General features: G+C 35.6%; 2 protein-coding genes and 1 long non-coding RNA gene across 45 annotated transcripts in view; 2 read left to right on the forward strand and 1 right to left on the reverse strand.

The window, feature by feature from the left end:
• The first annotated feature begins 342 nt into the window (after window positions 1-342).
• LOC147843962 (uncharacterized) lies at window positions 343-3,111 on the forward strand. 2 transcript variants are annotated; one of them, XR_015491179.1, is made up of 6 exons: window positions 343-402; window positions 723-828; window positions 1,763-1,889; window positions 2,059-2,149; window positions 2,464-2,506; window positions 2,604-3,111. It is a non-coding gene; the product is annotated as an uncharacterized LOC147843962 (long non-coding RNA). The 2 variants fall into 2 exon arrangements; XR_015491178.1 differs by having other exon boundaries at window positions 2,064-2,149.
• Window positions 3,112-3,113: 2 nt separating this feature from the next.
• On the forward strand, window positions 3,114-6,795 carry LOC147843963 (uncharacterized). Its single transcript, XM_087253478.1, has 3 exons — window positions 3,114-5,248; window positions 6,225-6,314; window positions 6,424-6,795. The coding sequence occupies exons 1-3, from the start codon at window positions 5,143-5,145 to the stop codon at window positions 6,696-6,698; spliced, it is 471 nt and encodes a 156-aa protein (XP_087109604.1). The 5' UTR covers window positions 3,114-5,142; the 3' UTR covers window positions 6,699-6,795.
• Window positions 6,796-9,913: 3,118 nt separating this feature from the next.
• The window catches only part of map7d2a (MAP7 domain containing 2a), a 42,281-nt gene continuing 38,695 nt past the window's right edge, over window positions 9,914-13,499 (reverse strand). For 39 of the 42 annotated variants that reach the window (XR_015489822.1, XR_015489818.1, XR_015489809.1 and 36 more), the window contains one exon: window positions 9,915-11,095. The gene's annotated coding sequence lies outside the window, so the exon portion shown is untranslated. 42 annotated transcript variants of the gene reach the window in all.

Below are 13,499 nucleotides of genomic sequence, written 5' to 3' on the forward strand. Positions count from 1 at the left end.
TATTAAACCGATAAGAATCTAATTACCGGAACTATAAAGTTTATATTAAAGGGGCGGGGCTTAGACCGGAAGTCCCGCCTTAGTGGGCGGGGCTACAATCCATCAAACTTTTTGACAGGTGGTACCCTATAAGTCTCTCTAACAGAGCATCTACACAGCAAATTCATCAGAGTTAAATTCTCGGTGTTGAAGCATTTCAGAGTAAAGTGTTGACGTTAAAGAGTTAGATTTTGATAAATGAATATAATAAGAGTTAGAATTGATTTTATTCAGTGCGAAATCAAGGAGTTATCTTTTTTACACTTGGTGGTGTTATTTCCAACATCCGGGAATTCATGCAGCCCCAGTCACTGAAGAATTTTCCAGACGCCATTTTCCATCTGAAGTTTAGAACAGCAACTGGTGAGTCAAACTACCTAAATGTTGGTATTTTACTGACTTTCTTTAAGGAAATACAGTTGTAAACATATTGTTAAGTTAATAACTTTAGAATGTAGTGACAATTTTAATCTTCTGCGGTTCATTCATGGTCGTTTGTGTATCTAGCTTAACTGCATTACTATCGACTTCTTTTCAAGAATGTTTTTATATGTGCTCACGCATACATAGTGCATAAAAACATCAAATGTACATGTTCAACACATTTCTGTCACGCTTAATGCCATTTTGTGCGTTGTTACCCATCTGTAAAATAAAATCGACACTTCTCCTTTAATTCGAAGCAAACTAGCGAGGGATTCCCCGGAGCGCCTAGCCTACTCTGCCCGGATGCTAACGGCAACACAGGACGGTTTCCATAAGCTCTGGAGAGTTTCTAAAACATATCTGGTGAGTAAATGAACATATGCTTACTTGTAAAAGGCTTCCTGACTAAAACATATGATTGTTTGTTATCCGTGTATGTTAATTTGGTTATTTTAAACACCGCAGCCCTTTTAAACTGGTTCATTCGTGGCCGTCCATATACCGTTAGTCCATAGACTCGCGTGATAACGTACGCTTGAATTATATTAAGTGTTGACAACCATTAAAGTCGGAATGTTAACATTAATGTCTTTAAATGACCGCGTTTGCACTTTCTCAGACATTTGACATTACAGAAGTCTCCCGGAAGTTGCGGGACTAACGTTAACGTTATCCCGCAAATGCACAGAGACTCCCAGATGCCTAAGTAGATGCCCGCAAATGAATGATAATCTCCCGGAAATCGCGCGTCTCCCGCCCGGTCATTAAACACTTTGCACACCCCTCTCCACCGCATCCCTCCCAGCTCTTCAGGTACGTCGCGCACAAGTCACCCCCACCGCTCTTTAGGTACGTCGCGCGCAAGTTACCCCACCGCTCTTCAGGTACTCATCTCTCCCGCTACCTCCCGCAAATCAACTCTGTATCCCCCGAAAATGACTTTTCCCAACTCGGGATGTCTGACGTTAGTAAGTTAGGCTATTTCTGTAGTCAGGAACATCTTAGTCAAGCTTTTTCTCCCGCATGATATTGTGCTTAAAACTATAGGCTAAACTTAAACTTAAAGACAATTTAGTGCGTTGTAAACAGCCACCTGTCTGTAAAATTAATCAACTGATTCATATTTGAGCAGCCTAATGATGATACAGGTTTGATTTGTAGATTTATTATCAATAATCAACATCTGAATCAAAATATATCTGAAAAAGTGTGAGGCATACTTTGTGATGTTCATCTCTCTTTTTTTATCTGAAGGTTATGCATATGTGTTAGATACTAATGTGTTGTTTTTTAACAGCCACAGTTCTCTATACAATAACACAAGACCCTGTGACGGTGGCTGATTAGAGACGGATGGTGTATTTCCAGAGTTGGTGAAATGACCAAGCACACCTTCTTGGTCATATGTGGTGATAATAATGAAGGTATGTTTGATAAAGTTCTGTATTTGTTTCACAATAAGCTGAGAGGGTATTAGAGCATTAGAGAATAACAAATGACATGAAGGTGATAAGTTTTGTATTGTGGGTGAACTGTTACTTAAATAATGTTTTGCTCTGCTTTGCACTTTTCCTCTTCTGCTTATCCTAATAGTTAAGATTATATTTGGACCTGAAACATCTGCTAGACTCCAGTAAAGGTGGCGTCAATACTGGTTCTGAAAGGGCCCAACAAGTTGAATCTGGTAAAGAAACACGCACGCACGCACGCACACACACACACACACACACACACGCACACGCTTACAGAAAACTGTAAGTTTATGAATATTTTTTACACTGTGGCCAATATTTTGGGGAAGTCAGCATCACTAAATGATATAAAAGATTTTAAGCTCCTCTAAATTTTGCTCCAAGTGTTGTGTTAAATTCAGGATTCTGGACAGACAGCTGTCTGTTTTTCCAGTTCTAGTCATAGTGATTAACCTAATTGTTTTTGGAGATCCAACAGTGATGTATGTGTTTTTTCTACTTTTCCATATCCTGTCACCTCAACCAGCTGGGAGAGTCAAGTTGTGGATCATCATGAAGATTTTCAAAAGGTGAGTTTAGATTTCTTGAATGTTTTATTTACTTTAAATGTTCTTTTAAATATATCATAGAATTTGATTGCAATTTGTTTTCAAACATTTATCTTAGTCATGCTGGAGTCTTGAAGAGTTCTTAGAAGAGCATCACCCTATATCCGTGCATCAGGAACTACCAGACGAGCGATCAGCAGCTGCTACATCGTCATGGATAAAAAGGTCATCCTGTGGCTGGGAAGCACTTCATTCACAGGACATGCTTGATGAGATTTCCTAGCTCCAGTTTGCTTTCACACAAGTTTCCAGCATTTATACCTTCATTTAAACTGCTGTGTTTGATATGGAGGACCAAGGAAACACCAGAAGTGAAAGATTTGCACGCCAAGTTGTTTAAAATGTAATTTCAGAAGAAAACTATGCGTTCAGAAGAAAACTGATGAAACATCAAGTTTGGACCAAAGGACTAAAACAGCCTTTTTGAGCACTGGTCATACATATTTTGTTGATACTGTCTGTACTAATAAAACATTTAAAGCATATTTGACATTGTTGCATTTTAAAAACTGAATGAATTGTTGAAGTGGTGAATGTTTTCAAATAAAATGTTTTTTCTTTTGTAATTTACAGTCTATTTGAGTTTTTTTTACCATATTTACACTCAAGAGAGTTAAATAAAATAATATATTACACCAGGCGGTGTTAAATATAGTTACATTTTTTAACTCTGCCCAGAGTTAAAATTAACCCTTACTTCGGTGTCAATGTGCCAACCCTTTTGAAAGTGTTGATTTAACTCTGTTTTGAGTGGACCCCATGAGACACTTTCAAAGTGTTGAAATTAACACCCATAGAGTTGTTTTGGGTCCCCATATTTTGCTGTGTACCGTGTGAGAATAAGAGATAAGGCATCTCATAATCTAGTTTCACTTTGGCTCTCGTGGATAGGGAAACCTTGTACGCAAAGACATCAATTAGCCTATAAATAATTAATTTTGTTTGTTAAGCACAAAGATTGGTTTCAAAACTATTTCTAAATTCAGTTCTAATTTCCAGCAAATGAATAATAATGACGAAATGTGGTCAAAATACTGAGTTCCAAATACACCTGCTATGCCCCATATGGTCTAAAACCTGACAGGTGGACAAATCGAAGCTTGTTTTTAAAAAAACAAATATACTGTAAATGTGCGTACAATAAATAATACTGCTAATAATAATAACATTATACAAAGGCTAATTGAATGAACTGAAAAAAAGCCTCCCAAGATGAAGAGAGTATGAAGGCAGTGGTTTTTAAATTCATGTAGGCTAGAAAATAATATGTTTTGTAATATTTTAATACTTTATATTTATATCCTATATATATCCTTGATATTTTACATCTTTTTCATATGTAAAGATATTTGCGTATTGCTCTACATCTTGTGTGTATTAAGCAGTGTGTAAACCAGGCGCACTCTGCGCCAGACAATTTACTAGCTTTGTTCTGGTCTAAAGAACAGACTATAATAGTTTCTCAAAATAGCAGCTGCTTTTTTAGACCAGAAAGCCAACAGGATCACATATGAGCACAAATGCATTTTCTATTTCAACAGCGTGGCGCAACACCTCAAAACGACTCTTGTGTTGAGCTGAAAGTAGCAAATAACAATTGCCTTGCGCCATATTGCGCCGGGTGTATGATAGGGCCCATGGTGACTTGATTTTTATAATTATGCAAATTGTACTCCTTTTTTTAAAAAAAATAAATAAATAAACTAATCACCTTTTTTCAATACACCTTTATAAAAAAATCAGCTTTTCTGTAAAAAAAATGACATCCAGTAAAATACATCTGCTCTTCCAGACTCCACAATGTGGAGATGTGTCATCTAAATTCCACACAGGCTATAATTGTAGATTTTATAGGCTTAATGAAGCACCAAAAATGTCATATTGTAATAAGTACCAGGATAATTTGAAAACAGACATGCTAAAATAGTGTGACACTGTAAAAAGGTATTAGTGGACTTTAAAAAAGTAAGTAAAATTTGCATAATTATAAAAATTTAGTCAACTTAACAGTTCCAAGTTACAATGGATTTACTTACATTATCTTTGTGAAGTCAAATTGTTGCTTTTAAGGCAATTATTTTTCTCGCTTTAAGTAACTAATCACTTTTTACAGGGTTTTTTTATGCTGGTTGGATCATATCAAAGCAGAACACTTCAGATTAATCTCTAATAAATGAATTTTAATAAATGAGTTTGTGTTTGTTTCATTTGTTGTGCTTCTTTGTTTACATTCATATAAATTTCAAATGAATAATCAATTTAAAACAGCGTTTATCCTGGCTGTATGATTAATCTAAAAGACAAAAGCTGTTTTAAATGGACCATTCATGTGAATTGTATTTGTTTTTAGGCCATTTGCACTCATCCTCATGCATATATTTAAAAGAAAACATGCTGTGTCATGAGCTATGATGCGTAGAATGTGTTCTAATCGTAGTTCCAAACGGAACATTAAGCCTTGCAAAACTGAGAAGTTCTTTGTGGGTTTGTTGTAGTGGTGTAGTAGTGACTTGTATTATTCTCTCCAGTGATTTCTAGTAATTCGACTATTTTCAATACCGTTGATCAAATACCCTGTAATTACATCTCAGTGGTTGATGGCTGAACATCCAAATATAATGGTTGACCAATACCATCCAGGTCTGAAACCTAAAAAACAGCGCGTCAACTGGGCAAGAGTGAAGACTTTGTGTGACACAAATGGTAAGTTATTGTGATATGAATGAATATTCTGACATTTCCACAATTAGAGATGAATAAAGCCACTTTTCCATTAAGTTTTTCAAGGCTGAACACTGTAAATAATCTTTTAATTTACCGTTCTCGTTAATTTACAGTTGATTTTAGCTCTGGCCACTTTTGATGTTGAAAATTCAACTCTGCAGTGTAATAAAGTGTCTTTTCTTAATCCATACTACACAGTTAAGGACTAGCAGAAACAGTGCTGACATTGTGAATTCTAGCCTCTTTAAGAACTGTAAATGAATGTTGTATCCCATTTACAGCTTTTTTGATACAGTTTTAGTCTCAAATCCCTCACTAAAATAAAGAATTCACTTGTGTAACTTATAAAAGGGCTCTGAACATGTTTTGTTGCCATTTGTCCACCATGAAAATGATATTAAAATCTATTATTATAATCAATTCTAATAACCCTTTAACTGCCCCACCAAGAACATTCTTTTTTGGATTGCATTTTGGGTTTGTAAAAGAAGTACCTATTATAGTACATAAAATCTTCATATTAATACCTCAAGGGTACATATTAGTACCTTAAAAGTACAATTGTGTTCTTCTTAAAATTTGTGGGTATGAATATATACTTTTTAGGCAATGTTACAAATGTGTTTCTTTGTCCTAAGGTACACTTCTGTTCCATAAAAATATACTGCCCTAATGACAAGTGTTTGTACCTTCTTTGGTACAACTTTGTACCATTAGTTTAGTGTGAACCATTATAATGGTATAACTTTAACAGTCATGATTAACACAATCAAAACGTGGTCAGTCATTTGATAGAGCAGGCAGTTAAAGCGATGAATAATAATAAAACACAATGCAAAATCACATGGTTAAAGTAGCTTAGCATAGCAAAGTGGTGGGTTTTCATGAAGTATAAATAACAAATACATATTTTTCATTTCTTCTCAAATAACTGCAATCATTTCTCTTTTACCAGATGAGGTGAACATGAAGGACAAAAAGAAGAACAGACTGGCACGTTTTTTACGATCAATATGCCAGATGTGCTGTTTGAGATCCTCTAAAGGTGAACGATTGTTATTGCATAAATCTATTATAATGAAACTTCAGCTTCACTCACCCTTAGCTGGAGCTTAAGGTCTCTGTGTAAACGGCAATCGCTTCTCCTTTAACAGATGAGGAGATTCCGTTTACTTTGGAGGAAATCAGAAAGAGGAGGAGGAGGATGAAGAAAGAGGTGAAGGAAGAGGTGATGATGATGAAGGAAATCATGAAGAAAAGGGAAGAGGAGATGGCAGTGGAGGAGGAGATGGAGGTGGCGGAGGGAGAAGAGACAAAGGTGGAGGAGGAGGAGATGGAGGTGGAGGAGGGAGAAGAGATGGAGGTGGAGGAGGATGAGAGGATGGTGGTGGAGGAGTATGAGAAGTGGAAGGTGGAGGTGAATCAGTAGTGGAGGAACCTTTGCTAAAAGGAAAAAGAAGGATCCTTTTTTATTATGTACATATTTGAAATACTGAATAAAAGAATTCAGTTGTATAAAAAAAACAGCTTTTTTTCTGCCTGTTGTGTTTATCTGCTCAATTGTCTGTTTCCAAAGTGTTGAATTTTGTGTCTGGAGTCATGTTGGTGATGATTCTTGTCACGGTCACCAGCGGTCCAGCCTTTGCAGAATCACTGATGAACTACAAAGGCCATCATGCACTTCACTCACACACCTGGTCCAGATCCCCCATGATTTAAATGGCTCATTTAGTACCTGATACAAACAAATCTCTAAGTATACAGTCTGGGAGGTCAGATTCATTTGAAATGTCCTAAAACTTACAGATATAGTCCTCAAGGGTGCTTGATTCTTGGCTTAGCTGACACAGGTGATCTACAGGATCCATGTCGTGGCTGAGTCTTCTGTCATGTGAAGAAGACGCTGGACAAGATCCAAATGCAGGATTCACAGCTTCAGCAATCATGGGGGATCTGGACCAGGTGTGTCTAAAAAGGTATAAAATTCTAAAAGGTATAATAAATAATCTGATGAGTCTTTTGAGCTGAAACTTTTCAGACACATAATCTCGAGACACAAAAGACTTACCTTAAATCTTAAAAAGGGGTAAAATAGGTGCCCTTTAAAGATTAAAGAACCCCTGTTTTGCATTAAAATTATCATATTTTGGCTTTAGGGGTCTCCAGTAACATGCAGATATGTGTGCAAGTTCAAAAAACATTATATTTTCATAGCATCTATCTTTACCCAATTATCCCAGCGACTTCTTTATGGACCGTTCAGCGATTTTTTTGTTCCCAAAGGACCAATGACCCAGCTTAACATAGAAGATTATAGTAAACTGGAAATGTCAGTCCAGTTTTTAAGAGTTGAAGTTCAGTTCAGTTCAGTTCAGTTCAGTGTGGTTTAATTTTCTCTGCTGAAAGTCCAAACACTGAAGAGCAAATCCATGGTTGTACAGCTATACAAGTCCCAGACTAAGCCAGCCAGTGGTGAGGAACAAACTTCACCAATTGATGAAAGTGCAGGAATTAAAAACCTTAAGAGAAATCAGGCTCAGTTGGGCACGACCATTTCTCCTCTGGCCAAACTTCTTGTACGGAACTGCAGTCTAGTCGCTGGAGGCTGGAGAATACTGGACGTCCATCGTGGAGAACTGCAGGTGTGGGTAGGTTACCAGCGGGTTATCAGGCTGGCCCACAGGATCAATGCGAAGACTCAATAAATAAAGCAAAAACATCCAGTGTTCAAGGTACATTTTTTTTAATTTTACTAAAAACAGAGAAAAAAAGGTCACATCAACATTTACCCTTGTTAATGCAGTATACTCAATATCTTTCCAACAAAAATAAAATACACCAGTTTTTCATTTCATTTCAATCTTATATTAAAATATCAAATATTGGATATTGTATTTAAGGTTTTTTCTAATTTGAATTTTATGAGTTTATTTGCAAAAAACAAATGCGGTGAACTGAACAGTAAACAGCAGCAGCCTGTAAACAAAGGATAAATGTGGCAAAATTCAATGCTACTGCAAAATCGCAGTATAATGAGGTAAAAAATACTGTTCAACTACAATACAATAAAGGTCAACAGCAGTAAAATCTGCAGTACAACTGAAGTAACATTAGGTAAATTTAGGGGCAATATAGCGGTATGCACTTGGGTACATAAGTATTAAAAGTGCACTTTAGATTTATTGTGTCTTGCAGTATTGTAGATGCATTTCTGTAGTTAGTTATGCGTCTGAAAAGTGCAATACATTATACTGTGGTAGTGCTTCAGCAATACAACTAAAGTACTGAAACCTCATTTGGAAACCAATGGCTACAGAGCAGGACAAGTAGTAATTGTACTGCAGTTGTATAACAATAGTGGTTTGGCAGCTGTACTGTAGCGGTACTTCATTTGTATTGCAGTAGTTTTACTGCATTATAGTACATTTACATTTAGTCATTTAGCTGACGCTTTTATCCAAAGCGACTTACAAATGAGGACAAGGAAGAAATTTACACAACTATAAGAGCAATAATGAATAAGTGCTGTAAGTGTAAGAAGCAATTTTTTTGTAGTAGTAGTAGTAGTTAGAGGAGGAGCCAGAGAGGGAATTGCAGTTTAATAGGGAAAGTGGAGACTAAATAGTTGAGTTTTTAGTGGTTTCTTGAAGACAGCTAGTGACTCTGCCATTCTGATGCAGTTAGGGAGTTCATTCCACCAACTGGGCAGATTGAGCGCGAGCGAGTTCGGAAAAGTGAATTCTTCCCTCTTTTGGGATGGAATCACGAGGCGATGTTCATTCACAGAATGCAAGTTTCTGGAGGGCCTATAAATCTGCAGAAGTGAGAGCAGATAACAAGGAGCAAAGCCAGAAATTACTTTGTAAGCAAATATCAGAGCTTTGAATTTGATGCAAGCAGCAACTGGCAGCCAGTGCAAACGGATGAGTAGAGGAGTGACATGTGCTCTTTTAGGTTCATTAAAGTATATTAGGCTACTCAATTCAGCTTGACTTATTTTTACATGTAAAATTGTTGACTGATAATTTATTTATCACGTAGAATAAAGTCACTAAATTACAGGGAAAGTTATATTCCATGGAAGCAAGAGAACTTGTGTGGATCTGTCCCTACATTAAGGTCCAAAGTATAAACCTATAAAATATTACTTAGATGACAATTAAACTGCTTAATATTTAAACTGATAAAAACAAATTAAGAAACTTAAATTGTGTGGCAAATATTTATATAAAGAATATATATTTATATGAGCAATATCACACGAGTAGCAGTGCCAACGCACGTCTCCGACCATATTGCACAGCTACGAGTGTGATATTGCGTTTATACAACAGTTTGACGGTATATAAAAACAAAATCAAACATGGAGAGTCTCAAAAACCTTTTTGTATGAGAAACTACTTTCTTCCGCGTTGGATCCAAATCATAAGCTGATAGTTAAACAGCTGAGCAAGCATCTTTTAAACTTTAGATCTGTAGTGTCTGTTTTTTGCTGGCTGTTTGTGGGCGGAGTAATACACAAAGGGTAAAGAGGCTGTACGGGTGCTGATATTAAATATATCACAGTTATCAGCCAATCGGATTTAAGAACCAGACAGAAATGCAGACAAGTTGCAATATATATATAAAGCACAGGACGCACATGAGCTGGTAAAGACAGTTTATTGGTTTATTTCTATGCATATATTTATGGCTTGATGCTCATGCCACCATGCACATCATCTACAGCAATCACAACTTGAAGTCACTGCTATACTGTACTCAGAGATAGAGGTGGAGACACTTGGAGAAATGAAGAAGTTCCCTGCAGGCTAAATGATACAGATTTTCAAGTAAGCCGTTTTGTGCATCCACACTATACAGAACAATTTAACGACATATTCATCAACTCACATATCCATCCGCTCCAGACATTTACACCTGCAACACTGACAGTACACTGAAGTGCCCAGGTGCAAAAGCACACCAATGGCTTTTTGGTTTGGACCATAAAACTTTCTTTGGATGTCAAGGAATAAAGTCAGACCTCTATTATACTCGATTTACATTTGTCAGAAAGGACTGAATCTAAGCACAGTGATGACACCGGAGGATAAATTTGACTATTAATTACTGGTAATCCAGGGCTTTTCTTTTTTTTTTTAAATAATATACATGCTGTATTAACCGGTGGTCATCTTTCTCTAATGTCCTGTGGTGCAAGCTCTTAGCAAACGGGGGTTCGATGCAATGCAGGAGATGTTCCGTGAGCTTAAACTACACAGCAATTACTCAACAAAACAGTTTATAATAATACTGTTATCAATGAAAATGAGTCGACTGGCAAAGAAATCTTTTTTATGTGTTTCTAACTACAAAGAGATATCATATTACACTTTTTATTAATTCATAGTTATGCTTTCTAAAATATGAGTAACTAGTCGCTGTTGCGTCTTTATCCAGTGATGAAAATGTCATAACTTCTTGTCATGGTCTGTCATGTCATGCCTTCAAAGTGTTATGTCCAAATCCTCTTGCCAGCAATTCTGGCTATACATGTCTGTATATAAACACACACACACACACAATACACACTTGAAAACTTCACACATGAGTTCAATTCTGTCCATAATACTGACCCAGGGCTGCGATACACTTGGTTTTTGTGCTGTAGAGATTAAAGGCAGAAGGACATCATTTTTAATGAGGACAACACTGAAACTTGACAAATCTCACACTCCTGCCCAGCAGTATTTCTCTCCTCCGACATCTTTGTTTTCACTTTGATGTGAAGATGAGCATTTTGCCCACTGCACTCGGAGACACCAACGTAGTCTGTCATGTTACCTGTAGAATGAACAGAAACAAAATGTTTATGTCAAAGACTTGAAAATATAACCATGATTATGTATATTTAAAACTACTCGGTCTATAATTTATGTAGTTTAAAGAGCAGTGAGAGGTATACTACACTGAAAAAAATGTTGTCTGCAAAATTGTTGCAGACAATTTATATGTGTTGAATTTAAACAAATTACATTTAGAAATGTTTAACTTAATTTGTTTGTTTAAATTCCACATATCTTAAACAAATGTAGTAAATCCAAGGAATTATCTTTAAATATTTTTTCACTAAAAAATATACTCTAAAAATGCTGGGTTCCACATAATTCGTTAATAGTGTCCCAACACAAATAGTATAAGGTAACAAATTTAGGTGAATTGAGCATAAAACAATTAAGTTGTCCCAAAAAAAATCTTGTGTTAAAAAAAAATTAAAAAAAAAGAATTGTGTTGTTTCAGCTACTTTTACATAAGTAGTTTGAACAACCAGCAAAAACACTGTTTTGAGTGCATAATGAAACGAATGATGAGTAGATACTTTTATTCATCAAGAATGCATTCATCTGATCAAATATGACATTCAAGATGTTTATAATGACAAATAAATGCTCTTATTCTGAATGTCCCCGGTTGTATAATCGGTCCCCGGTTATACAAACTTATTAAAAAGCACAACTGATTTTAACAGTAACAACATTATTAAATATTTATTAAGCACTAAATTACCAATTAATTCTAAAGCATTGTGTGACACTTGAGACTGGAGGAATCAATCAATGTAATTTTAAAATATAATCAGTTAAGCTTTTAATTGTAAATTGTAAGAGTTTACCATATTGTTGCATTTATTTAAAATCTTAAAATACAAAAAACTTTAGCTTTGTAAAAAAAAAAAACACATTGCATTAGATTTGACATTTATTAAAGAAAGAATGATCATAATCTATTTTCAAGCACAAATGAGACCCTGGACCACAAAAAAGTAGTTCACACTGGTATATTTGTAGGATTATCTAACATTACATTGTATAACTTTTCTAACTTTTCTTTTTTTGCAAAACATTATTCCAATGTTAATTAAAGATCAAGTTCCATGAAGACATTTAGTAAAATTCCTACTTTAAATTAATCAAAACTTAATTTTTGATGGATAAGAATTGTGTTGTTTCAGCTTATTTCACTTAAGTTGAACAACCAGCAAAAAAATGTTTGCGTTTAATTTCTGAAATGCATAGATACTGTTATTCAGCAAGAATGCATTTATTTGATCAAATACGGCATTCAAAAAACATATTAAAGAGCACAAACTAATATTAATATTGATAATAATAATAACAACAATAATAAACATTTACTAGCACCAAATTAACATAATAGAATAAATTCTGAAGGATTGTGTGAAACTCAAGACTGGAGGAATGAATAAATGAAATCTTAAAACACATGCAGCTAGAAAAGCCTTTAATTGTTAGAAACCATTGTTAATTGTAATATAATTTACAGTAGTTTTGCATTTATTTAAAATCTTAAAATACAAAATACACAGCTTTTTTAGCTGAAAAATGTATTTTTGCCACAAATGGGACCATGGACCACAAAACCAGTCTTTTACACTAGTGTATTTGTAGGATTATCCAACAATACTTTTCTTTTATGTAAAATTTAATTCGTATGTTAAGTGAAGATCAGGTTAGATAGTAAAAATCAAAGATCATTAAGACATTTAGTACATTTTCTTTTTTCAAATATATCAAATCTTATTTTTTGTAATGTGCACTGACAAGAGCTGAATTTAGACAGATCTTTTAGGAGGGTTTTTCTTCATTTAAGAGCTTTTTTATTCATTCATTCATTTTCTTTTCGGCAAGGTCATTTATCAATCAGGGGTCGCCACAGCAGAACTTGCAGCATATGTTTTACACAGTGGCTGCCCTTCCAGCTGCAACCCAGTATTGGAAAACACCCATACACACTCATTCACACACACACACACACACACACACACACACACACACACACACACACATGCACTACAGACAATTTAGTTTATTCAGTTCACCTATAGCGCATGTCTTTGGACTGTGGGAGTAACCGGAGCACCCAGAGAAAACCCACACCAACACATGGAGAACATGCAAACTACACACAGAAATGCCAACTGACCCAGCCGGGGATCGAACCAGCGACCTTCTTGCTGTGAGGAGACAGTGCTACCCACTGCGCCACCGTGTCACCCCTAGAGCTTTTGTTCTCAATATTTAAATTGTTTAACCCTCAGACTCCAGATATTCAAATAGTTGTTTCTCAGTCCAATCCTGATGTATAAACGCATACAAAATAACCTTATGACTGGTTTTGTTGTCCAGCATCCCAAAGATACAATTTCCTTTCAGCAGTCGAGGAGTCA

Source organism: Danio rerio, chromosome 5, assembly GCF_052040795.2.
Source record: "Danio rerio strain M-AB ecotype USA chromosome 5, GRCz13ab, whole genome shotgun sequence".
Classification (NCBI taxonomy): domain Eukaryota; kingdom Metazoa; phylum Chordata; class Actinopteri; order Cypriniformes; family Danionidae; genus Danio; species Danio rerio.

Excerpts from the sequence above, each read along its gene's own strand:
- LOC147843963 (XM_087253478.1), top strand. The coding sequence starts at position 5,143 with ATGGCTGAACATCCAAATATAATGGTTGACCAATACCATCCAGGTCTG. Across the intron at positions 5,249-6,224 it reads GACTTTGTGTGACACAAATG|ATGAGGTGAACATGAAGGAC; the intron begins GTAAGTTATTGT and ends CTCTTTTACCAG. Across the intron at positions 6,315-6,423 it reads CTGTTTGAGATCCTCTAAAG|ATGAGGAGATTCCGTTTACT; the intron begins GTGAACGATTGT and ends CTCCTTTAACAG.